At 29.6% G+C, this 15,116-nt stretch overlaps 2 protein-coding genes and 1 pseudogene across 2 annotated transcripts; 2 read left to right on the forward strand and 1 right to left on the reverse strand.

The window, feature by feature from the left end:
- Nucleotides 1-1,851: 1,851 nt before the first annotated feature.
- On the forward strand, nucleotides 1,852-2,986 carry LOC126555451 (uncharacterized). The gene is made up of 2 exons (XM_050210376.1): nucleotides 1,852-2,451; nucleotides 2,515-2,986. The coding sequence occupies exons 1-2, from the start codon at nucleotides 1,852-1,854 to the stop codon at nucleotides 2,611-2,613; spliced, it is 699 nt and encodes a 232-aa protein (XP_050066333.1). The 3' UTR covers nucleotides 2,614-2,986.
- Nucleotides 2,987-3,720: 734 nt separating this feature from the next.
- Nucleotides 3,721-12,442, reverse strand: LOC126555453 (uncharacterized; annotated as a pseudogene).
- Nucleotides 12,443-13,598: 1,156 nt separating this feature from the next.
- On the forward strand, nucleotides 13,599-14,282 carry LOC126555454 (uncharacterized). Its single transcript, XM_050210379.1, has one exon. It carries the CDS (start codon nucleotides 13,670-13,672, stop codon nucleotides 14,126-14,128), a length of 459 nt encoding a protein of 152 aa, XP_050066336.1. The 5' UTR covers nucleotides 13,599-13,669; the 3' UTR covers nucleotides 14,129-14,282.
- Nucleotides 14,283-15,116: the final 834 nt, after the last annotated feature.

Below are 15,116 nucleotides of genomic sequence, written 5' to 3' on the forward strand. Positions count from 1 at the left end.
ATGAAATATATTGATTTGCAAATTTTTTCCGCATAATAGTAAACATAAATTATTTTAAAATTGCCACATTTTAACATAAGTAGACCTAGTTTTATTTTATAAAAAAAAGTAAACAAGTGGTAAGTAGTATCCATTTTTATATCCATGTATTGTATACAATTGAATAAAATATTTTGGAGAATAATTAAATGTGCCATTGTTAAAATACTCAGTACAATAATTTGTCATAAATTGTATATTTTGTTCTGTAGTTAAACATACAAAATTATCATTGGTTAGCACGTAAATGAATTGTTGACTCTTAAATTTAAAACAAGCTTCATTTTGTAAGTTTTTTAATTGATAAATAGCTTCATCCGTAGAAGTTGGTAATTTAGGATAGGCCTGCTTCCGTTAATCATACATTGCTTTCCGTAAATTTCTTACATTTTGACTACTTAAATTTGATGTTGATGATGAATTTAAAAGTTCGGTGCTAATAATTTTAATTGACCGTGTGGAAATTGATTCTTCAGCTTTTCTTTTGCAATTTTCTCTCAAAATTTGTTGTTCTATTTTTTCAATTGAATTTTGATCGTGATTTTATTGTCCAGAAGTTGCAATTACTTTACGTTTATCTAAACCAGAAAAAATTGTTGCTGAACATTTATTGTTTGTACACCTTCATCTTAAGAGATAATCTTTTTTTCTTTTTCCATTAATTTATATTTGTATAAATTTACTAGGGTCAATTCTTTGCTTCTTTCTGTTAAAATAAAGTTATATTGTTTAGATTCATATTTAAAAAAATAGAAAACTATAAAATTAAACTAAACGCACTTATATGAAATGCACTTAATGTGAAACGAATAAAGGTGATCGAACACTGATATTATTTTTATGGTTGCATCCAAAAACCGCACACTTTTGATTTTGACCCTAAAAAGGTCAATAGCCAAAAACCGCACAGCTTATCGGTCATTGTATAACAAATTACCGTACATTTATAATGGGTTAAAACCGCACACTATTTTTAGTGAAAATAGTGAAAAGATAAGATTATAAGATATGTACTATTCAATAATCAAGTATTTAGTTGTCACTCGTTATTAGTCGGTCTCGATTCGGTTAGTGTACTTACGTCTATAATTTAGTATAACGTTAATATCTTAAATTTTTATAATGGATTTTAAAATTATTGACAGTAACAAAGGGGGCAAGTGCTTATTACTTGACGATTTTAAATACAGAAAATTTAGAGTCAATATTAGTGGAAATGTGGTTTGGCGGTGTTATATTAAAAATTGTACATCCACGGTTACAACATGTAGTCAATTGAAGAATATACTAAAAATAAATAACACACACAAACATGAACAGGTGGAAACTGCGAAAATTCAAATTCAAGAGGTACGTAATGTATGTAAACGCAAGGCTTGTGATGACATTCATGAAAGACCGCGAAAAATAATACGGAAAGAGGTATCATCCATAGAAAATAATGAAGTAATAGGAAGTAATGACGTAAACTTAATAAGGAAGTCGATATATAATGAACGTAGGAAACTTTTACCAACTTTACCGAAAAGTTTGGAGGACGCTTTAAACTTTGTTTCAAATAGCGATATTTTAACCTGCCAAAATGAAAAAATGACCTTCGTGTATAAACAAGATCAAATAATTATTGTTACGTGTAAAAAAAATATTGAATTTTTATGTAATCATTGTGATGAATACTTGGCTGACGGTACTTTTACATACAAACCAAAGTATTTTTATCAACTGTATACTATACACGGATGGAGCAGAAATTATTATTTTCCTTTAGTACATTGTTTTTTACCTTCTAAAACTGAATTGTGTTACTTAAAAATGTGGGCCAATATTAAAAATATATGTTTGGAGTTAGGACAAGTTTTAAATATAAATATTATCCATCTCGATTTTGAGATAGCTGCTCATACGGCTGTACAAAACACATTTTCTGGAGTAACAGTTAAAGGCTGTAGATTCCACTTCGGTCAAGCTTTATGGCGGAAAATCCAATCAAACAATAACCTTCGACAATCATATAATGCTAAGCAAAATGAAACTGGTGAGTGGCTAAAAATGTTTTTTGGATTACCATTTTTACCAGTACATGAAGTCACTGATGCATTCACTGATTTAATGTCCATATGTCCACAAGATGCATGTTCTGCATTTGGAGACTACATTCTTAACACCTACATTGAAGGACAATTCCCAATGGAAATTTGGACCCATCCAATCAATGCAAATATAACTACAAGGACTACGAATGGAGCTGAAAGATTTCACCAAGGGTTTAATTCTGAATTTTATTCTCCGAATCCATCTGTATTTATGGTTATTGACGTTTTAAGAAATATTCATATCGATACAGTTACACGTATGAACCAGTACCATAAAGGAATTCAAAATATAATCCGTCCAATTGAAAAACAAAAACAAGTTAGTAAATAGGTACATAATAATAATATTTTTGATTTTTAATTAAATTGTATTTATTTTTAGGAGCATTTATTTCAATTTTGGGAAGAATTTTTACGTGACGGAGATCGTATAAAGTTTTTAAAAAACGTCGGCAGTCGGTTTCAGCCAATAAAACTTTAAAAGTTTTAAACAATTTTTAAATAAATATTTTAAATTTTTGAAACACCTATAGGTACATTCTTAGTTATACATTTTTTTTTTAATTAATATTTTAAATTATTGAATATATATATTTTTAAGCTTTTTACATTTTTATATTTTTTTTTTTTGATGAACTATGAGAATAATGAGAACAAATAATTAATTATACATATACATATGCGTTTTTTGTTTATCGACCTTTTTGGGGTCAAAATCAGAACTGTGCGGTTTTTGGATACGACAATTTTTAAAATTGTGCGGTTTTAACCTATTAAATGTGTGCGGTTTTAACCTACCAAAAGTGTGCGGTTTTGTCCTGCATTTTATCAAAATTGTGCGGTTTTTGGAGTCAACGATTTTTATAATAATTTTGGAATCGTATCTTAATTATCTTATCTTAATTTCGTTACTTTCCGTCACGTTACGGTACAGAGATGGTCAGAGACGTGATGTGACGGAACGTTAGCGTCACGCGCATTAGATACGTCTAGATTCCGTCTATAACCCTCCCGATAATCGTCAGACAGTCGTCGTCAATCTACATTTTACATTTTTGCTAAAGTATAGTGTATTTAGTCGTGGTTTTTCTTTCATTGGTATAATTTTTTAAATTAAATTTGTAATTACACCTATATTGCAATTTTACCATGGACTTATCATCCGACGAGGAACTCTTTATAATGGCGAGTATTGCAGAGGAGGAAGAGAAGGCGAAAAAAAAACGGATATGGGTTCATAACATCAACACAAAAAGAGATGAGCATGGAGAACGTTGATGGATACGTTATTTCCAGACCTACTTCAAGATGAGTCAAAATGTTTTAAATATTTCAGAATGAGTTCGAAAAAATTTTTTGAATTACTTGACATGCTGCTACAACTACAAAAACAAGACACAAATTTTAGACGCTGTATCCCACCGGATGAAAGATTGGCAATCACCCTAAAGTAAGTAAACATAATATATAATATTATAATACATTCATAATTTAAAAAGAAATGGTTTATTACTGTTTATTGAACTTTTTTCAATATTAAAAAAATATTACAAATTTTTAAAAAAATGTTAAAACAACTGCAAAAAAATTATTGAAAAGTATATAAATTGTTATCGATTCCAAAAATTTCAATTTGACCTCCAGAAGTTGATGTGTCTGTTGTACCATGAGCAATTATACGATGTTGGTTAGTTGAAAAATCCATTGGTTTGCTAGTAGACACAGTTGGCGTCATATTATTTGTTTGGTTGTTAAAAGAAGTATTTTGAAGTGGTGAGGCAATATTATGTGCAGTTAGTGTCATCAGGGCCGGCTCAATGTGATAGCAAAATAGGCAGCCGCCTAGAGCGGCACTAGTGTGGGGGCGGCAAATTTCAAATGAACCAAAGTGATTTAATTATTATAAATTATAATATAATATAGTCTGCTGAATTGTTTGTTCATTACTCAAATATACAAAAAAAGTTTACCGAGAACGCACTAAAGTCGTAATACTGCATGAATATAAATAGAACGGCGATAACAATACATGCATTAGTCGACCATAGACGAATGCACGTTCTTATCGAGTTTAAAATTATTATTTAATTGGAAAATAATTGTCAATGACACAACGGCATTTAGTCCCGGACTTTCAGCCGCCCGCTGAACGCGTAAATAATTTTTGCCGTAGAGAGATAGTGATAGTAGACCAAGTGCATGAATGTGTACAATTTTTATAAAAATAAATTTATAACTGCAACACTTAATTGGTATTAATTTTGTTGAATTATCACGTTAATATTTATTGAATATGTCAGAGCAAAAACGTATACGGTTATCAGGAGCTGCATATCGAAAACAAAAATTAAAACATGATAAAGAAATTAAAAAAAACTCTGGTTCCTTTGAAAAATATTTGAAAAAAAATAATGAAGTTTTAAATAATCCAGAAACACATTCTAAAATTATTTCAGAAGAACCAAATACCTTAGAAGTTACTGACAGTTTAAAAGAAGTTGGTAACTCAGAACAAATTTCCGATAGCATTGACATTTTCAATAATGAAATAAACATAACGTTGGAAGAAAATGCGAGTATTAAATCTAATGAAAATGAAAATAACATATCTGACCCCGGGACATGGCCAGCAATTTTTTCAAATTCATTACGACTTCAATTAGTAAAAACAGGTCCCATTAAACCAAATAAAGATTTTAAATATCCTAGAGATGCGTTAAATCGACGGTTTCCAATTTCAATTCTAAGTAAAGAATTAAAAAATGGTGAAGTTATAGAACGTACATGGTTAATTTATTCTGTTAAAAATGATGTTGTGTACTGTTTTTGTTGTAAAATATTTAGTAGTGAAAATTATGCACTGACTAAATTTGGCTGTAATGATTGGAAAAACGTACACAATATAGTTAAAGAACATGAAACAAGCAAATACATTTTAATTCTTTAAAAAAATGGATGGAACTGTCTGCTAGATTAAATAGCAATCAAACCATAGATGCTGCCCATCAACGTGTATTAAATAATGAAACTCGGCTTTGGCAAAATGTACTTGAGCGTTTAATGGCAATCGTTGAATTTCTTGGTAAACAATGTTTACCTTTTCGAGGTACAAACGATATTCTTTACGAAAACAATAATGGCAATTTTCTCGGACTAGTACAGCTGCTGGCAAAATTTGATAGTGTTTTACCAGAACATGTTCGTAGAATTCAAAATAAGGAGATTCATAATCATTATCTAGGTAAGGGGATTCAAAATAAAATTATACATTTACTTTCTCGAGCAATTAAAAATAAAATACTTGAAAAGTTAAAAAATGCTAAGTATTATTCAATAATTGTAGATTGTACTCCCGATAAATGTAGAGTAGAACAAATGTCAATAACTATACAGTTTGTTGATATTAACCGAGATACAAAAAAAATAGATATTTGTGAACATTTTCTTGGGTTTATTCCGGTTGATATTACCACAGGTCAAGAACTTACAAATGCAATATTGTCAGAATTAAAAATAAATAAAATTCCAATACAGGATATGCGAGGACAAGGTTATGATAATGGCTCAAACATGAAAGGTCGTAATTCTGGTGTACAAAAAAAAGTTTTAGATATAAATAGTCGTGATTTTTTTGTACCATGTCATGGTCACACACTAAATTTAGTTGTAAATGATACTGCTAAATCATCAACTGGAGCAAGCAAATTTTTTATTCAAATTCAAGCTATATTTGTATTTTTAAGTGGTTCTACTCGTCGATGGGCTGTTTTAAAAAAAACATATAACACAATTAACTTTAAAGCCATTAAGTGAAACTAGATGGGAGAGTAGAATAGATGCAATTAGACCATTCAGATATCAAACAGGTGAAATATTTGATGCATTATACGAAATAAGTCATGATATATCTTTTGATCAAATTACCCGATTAGAAGCTGAATCTTTAGCTAAAAAAATAAAAAATTTTAACTTTGTGTGTTGCGTTGTAATTTGGCATTCAATTTTAAAGCAAATAAATCTAGCAAGTAAAGTGTTACAGAAAGTAACATTATATATAAAAATATTAAAATATTTTATCTGAAACTATTAATTTTTTGAAAAAATTCGATGTGATGAGAGTTTTGATAAATTCTTAAGAGATGCTGAAACCATAGCTCTTGAATTGGATATTGAGGCTTCTTTTAGGCAACAAACTTCTATACGCCCACGAAAAAAGAAAACTGTGTTCTTTTCTTATGAACAACCAGATGAACCAATAATTAATTTAAAAACTAAATTTAAAGTTGAATTATACTTTTATATATTAGACGTAGCTCTCAATTCTCTCGAAGAAAGATTTGAACAATTACATAACCACTGCGATAACTTTAAATTTTTGTATGATATAAGTAGTCTAAAAAGTATAACGAAAGATAACATTGTGAAAAATTGTATGGATCTTCAATTGCTACTATCAGGAAATGAAAATGTTAGTCAGTGGCGCCGATCCCTATGTTTAGGTATTGCGGATGCAATACCTAAATTTGGTGGGTGGTGTCCTGGTATTCGGTGGCGGGTGGTACGGTACAGTAGTACAGAGGAGTGGTACTGTGGTGGGTACTATAGGCATAAAGATTGAGTATAGCCCACAGAGTAATAATATTAAAATAATAGGCCATAGACTAAGAATACAGGTTATTATTATACGAACTGTACAGTGTACAACCTAGTATAGTAGTTACACTATTTATTTATTGTTATTATTATAATGAGTAGTAACTATAGTTTAAATGTTTAATAGTCATTAACTCATAACCAAGAATATTTTGTTTTTATATTACCATAGTTCGTAGTAATAGTATATGTGTACTATAATATTAATAATTGAGAACCTGTGATAATTCAGAATTCTGTCTTCAGTCATGTTTATTACCTAATTTATTCTATTCATGGAGTAATAAACGAGACAAAGAAAAGTGAATACTGCTGTAAATAACAGTTTTTGATACAAGATATTCTATTTATATACTTATAAGCAAAAAAACCCTCACAATCCAAACAAAATTTTATCATGGAAAACAGGAAACATGTAGACATATTTAGTTTCTTAAGTACCCATCTAATATTCTAGTTCGTCATTGTCACTACCGCCAGTTGACGCCGGTCATCATTAATTATTATTCTATTTTATTCGATTTCATTATTTAAATAGTCTTTTTGCAATTGACGTTTGTTTTTTTTTTGTAAATTGTTTTTTTTATAAAAATGCCTTTGTATTGTGAAATATGTAAACGAAATAGAGGAACATTAAATAAAATTAATTGGAGAAGACACATTGATTCGTGCAAAATAAAAAATAATAAAAAACAAATCATTACACCTCCATCGGTTTTTTCCATAACTAATTATTTTTCCAAAAAAAGGAAAATCGAAGAAACCATAATTTCAGGTATGTAACCAAAAATGTATATTACCTATTGGCTATTTATATTTATTTTCTAAATTCTAAATATTCTATGCTTCGAAAATTATGGTTATTAGGTTCTGAATTTTCACTAGAACCTCTTTAGGTATATGAAAAGCACATTTCTAAATTATAGTATATTAATGAGATGTTCATGTTTTTAATTTTTTTTTGTTTTGTAATAATTGTTAGATGAAAACTTACAGTGTGTAACAAAAACCATGGATAATGATCTTTTAAAATGTATTGCTCATTCACTAGACTCAAACTATGAAAATAGTCCATCGCTTCTAACAGGTACTTATTAGGTTATAGTTAGTTGTAAAAATTAATTTTCTATTCATCAATCAATTTAAAGCTATTTTTTAAGATCATGTTATGATACATAGTATTAAATTTATTTTTATTTTATAATTGTTAGATGAAAACTTACAGTGTGTAACAAAAACCATGGATAATGATCTTTTAAAATGTATTGCTCATTCACTAGACTCAAACTATGAAAAAAGTCCATCGCTTCTAACAGGTACTTATTAGGTTATAGTTAATTGTAAAAATTAATTTTCTATTCATAATATCTTGTTTATAAACTAAGTAGTTGATATTAAATTGTTGACATCTTAAAACTATTGTTAATTTTTTAAATTTTAGTATGGAAAAATGATCCTGCTATACTAGCAAGATATGAAACTATACCATTAGAACTAAAACAACAATTTCACTCTCTGGGACCTTGTCAACCAATGCCTGAAGATTTACCGGATAAATCATTCCCACGAGATTCATATAATCGTCGATTTACTAATTTGTGGTATAGTGCAACTCTCCAGGATGGAAGTAAAGTTCATCGTGATTGGTTGTCTTATTCTCCTAGTACGAATAGAGTGTACTGCTTACATTGTATGATGTATGGTATAAATTTGCACAGATCGACTCGCTCAACTTGGGTTAAAGATGGGTTTAATCTATGGATAAATGGGTCTGCGAGTATTTTTAAACATTCAATGTCTGATAATCATATTACTGCATCCATAAAATTTAAAATTAGTACTCGTTGTATTCCAATTATCCCCAGTTTGCAATGTGCACGAAAAATGCAAATAAAACTTAATAGAGAGGTGATTGCTGAACTAATAAATATAGTAATTTTTTTAGCCCGTCATAACTTGGCATTTCGGGGTCATAGCGAAAATTGGTCTATGGCTACATCAACTTCTAAAGGCAATTTTAAGGATTTGGTAATTTTGATTGCAAAATATTCACCTGCTATGTCTGAGCATATTACAAAAATCCAATTAAGAGGGAAATCAGAACTATCGTTTGTAAGTTGGGAACGGCAAAATCAACTCATTGACTGTATAGCTGATGAAATTTCCTTTAATTTACAAAAATCTATTCAGGCATGTAAAATGTTCAGTATCTCTATAGATTCCACTTTTGATACATCAAGAAAGGAACAAGTTTCCTTTATAGTAAGGTATGTTTGTGAAACATCTGGCAATGTGTTTGAAAGACTATTGGCCATGAAGGAGTCAGCAAATACAACTGGTATGGATCTATTTGTACTTTTCCAAAATGTTATGGACAAATTAAATTTAAACTGGAAAGATGACCTTATAGGCCAGTCATATGATGGAGCTGCTAATATGCGAGGGGAATATCAAGGTCTTAAGACTTTAATACAAAACACTAATCAACAGGCAATATACATATGGTGTCATGCTCATCGTCTCAACTTGGTAGTTAAAAATGTTGTATCATGCAACATCTATGCGATTGATTTATTTGGAAATATTGAATCATTGTATGCTTTTATTTGGTGTTCCAAGAAAAGAGTAGCATTGTTTCGAAAATACCAAGAAAAACATATTCATAAATCACATCCTGGTCAAACAATGGCATTAAAAAGAGTAAACACAACAAGATGGTCATCTCATTCGTCGGCATTAGATACAATTTTAAGCAGGCATTATTCAATAATAAAAACTTTAGAAGATATTCGTACCATGGAAGGTCCTAGTGATGCAAAAACAGGTGCAACTTGTAGTGGTCTGTTAAACTATTTAAAATCCAATCAATTTGTTTTCACAGCTTTTTTATTTAAAAAATTATTTGATGTTCTTGAACCTTTGAACAAGACGTTACAAACTAAAGATTTAGACTTGTTCACAGCCACTATGTTGATTGATAGTGTAAAAAAAAAAATTAATTTACTTAATAACAGAGAAACAAATAACAATTTTAATGCAATTATTGTAGAAGCGGAGAACTTTTCTAAAAACAGTAAAGTTGAATTTACTCCTTTACCAACCATACGAAAAAAAAGAGTTCCAAAAAAATCTGGTGAATTGTGCAATGATGAACCGATAACAGATCCAAAACAAAAATTTAAAACTGATTGTTTTTTTGTAGCCATTGACCAAGTTCAAAATGAGTTGAATGAACGATTTAGCACTAACAAAATTGGGTTATTAAACGATATATCACTTATTTCTAAAAGACGGATTTTAGAAGTAAGATCTAATCCAAATTCTCTCCCAAAAGATGCTTTTAATGTTGTATGCAATATTTATTCTAAATATTTAAACCATGAAAAATTGGTCAATGATTATATTCGATTTGCTGCTAATATAATTGAAATTGAGCAATCTAATACTCTACCAGAATATTTACATCCAGTTGATGAGAATGACGAAGATGAAATAACTGATCAGGATAATAACTCGGACTTTGATTTGGAATTGAATGATAATTATGATCATAATAACAAAAGTTCAGTGTCCAGTGCAGCAGAAATATTTAAAATATTTTGTGTTTCAAAATTAAGTGGTGTATTTCCAAATTTATATATGTTGCTTAAAATAGCGATAACGTTACCTGTGACAAGTGTTACAACAGAGAGGTCTTTTTCAAAACTTAAACTTGTCAAGACCAAATTAAGAACAACAATGAGTGAAGACCGTTTGGAAAGTCTCATAACCATAACTTGTGAACCAGACGTTAACATTGATACTGACAACGTAATTGACAATTTTTCAAGAAAAAGCAAATCGCTTACAAAAGCATTACAGTATTGAACCTTTTGTTAATAAAATATATTATGTGTAATTTCAAATGTGTGTTATTATTTAAAAATTGTTTAGAATTAGTTAAAAAAAAAAATTGAAAATATAAAATTTATAAAGATTTAAGTGTTATAAATGTATTGCTGTTTTGTTTAATAAATAATTGTTACTCCCATCAACATTAGGTAATATTATGTATGATTGTTAAATGTAAGTGATACTAATTACTATCTTTAGTTTTGTAAGTTTGTTTGTGTCTTTAAATATATTTGAAACATCTGAAGTTAATAGTAAGTTACTATTTTGTAATTGTTATAGCTATGAAAGGGGGTGTGGGGGAGGTGCATATATAATTTGGAGAAAAATGGTGGTGGTCCCTACCTATTTCAGATTTTATTTTTATGCAATACCTTATGAAATTAACATCGGCGCCACTGATGTTAGTAATTCAGATATTGATGCTATAGAAATGACAGATGAGTTAGTAGCAATATCTGAGTTGTTAAAACCCAACAGTACTCCATTAGAAGTGTTACAGTTTATTGTAAACAATAACAATTTTGTACCAAATGTAGCTGTAGCACTTCGAATTATTTTAACTATGCCCGTGTCGGTCGCATCTGGTGAACGGAGCTTTTCAAAATTAAAAATAATTAAAAACTATTTGAGGTCTTCTATGAATCAAGAAAGGTTAAGTGATCTTGCTACAATTTCTATTGAAAAAGAAGGAATGGAAAATCTGGAGTTCAAAAATTTACTGATTGATTTTGCCCAAGAAAAGGCTCGCAAAATTAATTTTATTTTTTTTTTGTTATATATTTTTTAATGTTAAATTAAATACATATTTTTTATCTATGATAACGATAATGAATGTATAACAATGGTCAAAAATATTACTTGTTCTATTTTATACCCAACATTTATTTTAATTTTATTATTATTATTTTATATTTTGTAAAGAAAACTTAGGTCAGTCAAAACATTTTATTTTTTTTTAATTAAACAAGGGTTCATAGATAAAAATGAATGTCCTTATTTTATCAATACACTCCTCTCCAAAAAAATAACTATTGCATAGGGCAGCTTAAATCAGATTTGCCTAGGGCGGCAAAAAACCTACGGCCGGCCCTGAGTGTCATATTTGCTGTATCATTGAAGGAATTGTATGAGCTGGTACTTTGATGTGGCGAAGCAATAGAAACATTATGGTCAGTAGAAAGATAGTAAGCTTTCATCTCCAAGTCCGAGAATAATGCACTGATTTTAGCTTTTGCTTCGATTTGAAGAACTGGTGGCAGTCTTCTAGTAGTTGCTTCCATAGCGATAAAAAGTGATCCAATGTGATCACTAGGCAATTCTAACTTGGCTTTTTTTGAATCTACATAGTTTTGAAGAACTTGAGCTGTCGTTGGTTGTTGAGAAGTTTTATTATTTTTTTTATTATGTGGATTGCTGCCAAGAGATGAGGATATAGTAGAAGCAGGCGATGGGTTTGCATATGATGAAGTACTTGGGAGTGGCGATGGGACCTCATATGAAGAATTGCTTGGAAATGGCGACTGATCCGAACCTTCTAAAAATTAATTGGTTTCATCATCATGTGTTATATTTATGCTGTTATCATGAGAATCAGATGAATTTCCAGTATCCAAGTTCGACTTTTGAGTCCTTTCTTTCATATGTGGTGATAAAAACGACAATGTATCTTCAAACCTCCATTTAACACGAGTCACTGAACTCTGGCCACTTACTGTTTTTTTTTTAACAACATTTCGCCGATACCGGTCACGAAGACTGGTCCATCTTTTTTTGCATTCCGAGACTAAAAAGTCACAAATTAATATTGAAAAATAATATAAGTAATATTGAATAAAATAAAAATAAAATAAAATAAATAATATTGACATTACAAAAAATACTTATTGGAAAATTGTATTGATTTTTTTAAATAAAATAAAAAAAACACATCATTGTAAAATGATACACAAGGTCAGTCTCTAAAATATTCAAATTACACACATAGTCCCAAATAGGTAAAATCTAAATTAATGCTCTATAAACTAGTACCAATGCTTATGGTATTCTTTAAACAATAACACATAATATAAATTAAATAACAATATGTATAAATATATTATTTAATGATTGTGAAAATTAAATTATTATTAATTAATTTATATATTAATTTACTCTAATAGTCTAATATATCATTAACATATTATTATTAAATATTATATTTTACCCTTTTAGTAGGTAATAAAGGAATGGCTTTAAAATAGTGCTGTAATATTTTATCAATACAGAATTATAAAGGAACTTCAAAAACAAATAACAAAATAACTATATTTGAGTAAAATAAGATAGTACTTAGCATTCAATTTTATTAAAAATTTATCCATTGTGGAAATACGTAGAAATAAAACTATTACTAACAAGTAATAACTAAACTCCGTAAGAAACTAGAAAGAGCTAGGTAGTAACTATTTTTGTTTTTATATATACGATATACCACAGAATATATTCCGTGTATATAACGCACATTTACTACAACTAATAAATAATAATAAATATAACTTATTCCCAGTAACAATAAAATATAATAATAACTATAATAATAGTATAAGATGTAACAACACAAAATATTGTTTACGGTGTATCTGTGTAGAATGTAGATAATAATTAAAATGTGGTTTGGAAAAAAACCATTAAAATATTTTTTAAAAATGTAAAGATATAAAATTATACATAATATTATTATAAATGTTTAATTAGAATAACACACTTTTAAATTTCGTAGGTACAACACACTGCACTTTTCGTACTACACAAAATGTGTCGTACTACACACAATTTTAGGACTCCACAAGGTATAACTTTCAACTTTTTTTTAACTCCAATTTTTCAGATTTTTTGGCTATGGAGACTCTATTGCAACTATTTCATTTAGCAATAGGATTGGTGAGTCCACAGTTTGCAAAATAATTTATGACACATGTAGAGCCATATGGGAAGTTTTGCAGCCGATCTATATGCCCCAACCAACTGAGGAACAATGGAAACGAGTGGAAAAAAAGTATTGGCAAATTTGGAACTATCCAAATTGCATAGGTGCATTGGATGGAAAGCACTGCGTATTTGAAAAACCACCAAAAACAGGCTCCATGTACTTCAACTACAAAAAAGAGTTTAGTATCGTCTTGATGGCTCTTGTTGACGCAGATTATAAATTTATATCTGTAGACATTGGTGCTTACGGGAGGAATAGTGATGGTGGAATTTTTAAATCATCATCCTTAGGAAAAGCCCTTGCTAATGGTAAATTAAATATTCCTCCACCAAAACCATTACCACACTCAGATGTAATTGTCCCCCATGTGATTGTCTGTGATGAAGCTTTTCCACTAACTCCTAATACTATGAGACCGTTTCCAGGGAAAAGTCTAGAAAATAATCGAGACAATAAAGTTTACAACTATCGCCATTGTTGAGCTAGAAGAGTTGTCGAAAACGCATTCGGTATACTGGCGAAAAAGTTTAAAATCTACAACAGGAAATTCAACTTTAAACCAGAGCACATGGACATAATTGTAATGGCGACGACTGTTTTACATAATTTTTTACGCAACGATAACTGTCATTGGCAGCCAGGTGAATTGGAAGAAACAACACCTACAAGAGGATTGAATAATTTTACTGGTGTTGGAGGAAACAATCCACGAGAAGCCATCACTATTAGAGAAAATTTCAAACAGTTTTTTGTATCGGATAATGGTTCAGTTCCATGGCAGTGGGAAAAGGCATGTACCTAGGCCTTGTATACATAGTATAGCTCTCAAAATATTTGGACCTTTTTTAATTATAATTACAGATAACAATATCGATAACCTAACTCTAACAAGAATACCTACTAATGTATGTGTAGTGTTACCTTTAATTAAACATGTTTATATACTAGCATTATAACAATATAAAATATGATCTACAATTAATAATTATTTTAATACTTTCAAACATAGCTAATAATAAAATAAACTTACCAGAAGTTCCAAGTGTTTTGGCTATTTCTTCCCATGCATTCCTCAGCAATCGCAAATCGGCGTGACCTTTTTCAGTGGGATCATAAATAAAAGTGTATCTACGTACGCACTCAATTAATAATTCGTCTTCCATGTTTTTTAATATTAAGTAGGTAAATCACAATACTTTTTGCACAGACAACAGAAAAACAGTATAATATTGTAATTAAAATATTAATATTGTAGCAATAAGGTAGGTAGTATTGTAGTACGTACGTACTTGTTTGCTGTTGCAAACTGTGCCAGTTCCGTCATACGTCAATTTTGCTCTAAACAGCAATGTACGCGTCTTCTTACGTATCCGTCACAAGTTAAGACGGGACGTAACGTAACGTGTCGTAACCTGTGTGCGCTTGTTCATAAGAATTAATACTATGCAAAGCTTTCGGTTTGACGGAAG

Source organism: Aphis gossypii, unplaced genomic scaffold (genome assembly GCF_020184175.1).
Source record: "Aphis gossypii isolate Hap1 unplaced genomic scaffold, ASM2018417v2 Contig00856, whole genome shotgun sequence".
In the NCBI taxonomy this organism is placed as follows: domain Eukaryota; kingdom Metazoa; phylum Arthropoda; class Insecta; order Hemiptera; family Aphididae; genus Aphis; species Aphis gossypii.

What these genes read in the sequence shown, in the direction of transcription:
- LOC126555451 (XM_050210376.1), top strand. Translation starts at nt 1,852, where the DNA reads ATGTGGGCCAATATTAAAAATATATGTTTGGAGTTAGGACAAGTTTTA. An exon ending in CAATTGAAAAACAAAAACAA is followed by an intron (nt 2,452 to 2,514) that starts GTTAGTAAATAG and finishes ATTTATTTTTAG; the next exon opens with GAGCATTTATTTCAATTTTG.
- LOC126555454 (XM_050210379.1), top strand. Translation starts at nt 13,670, where the DNA reads ATGCCCCAACCAACTGAGGAACAATGGAAACGAGTGGAAAAAAAGTAT.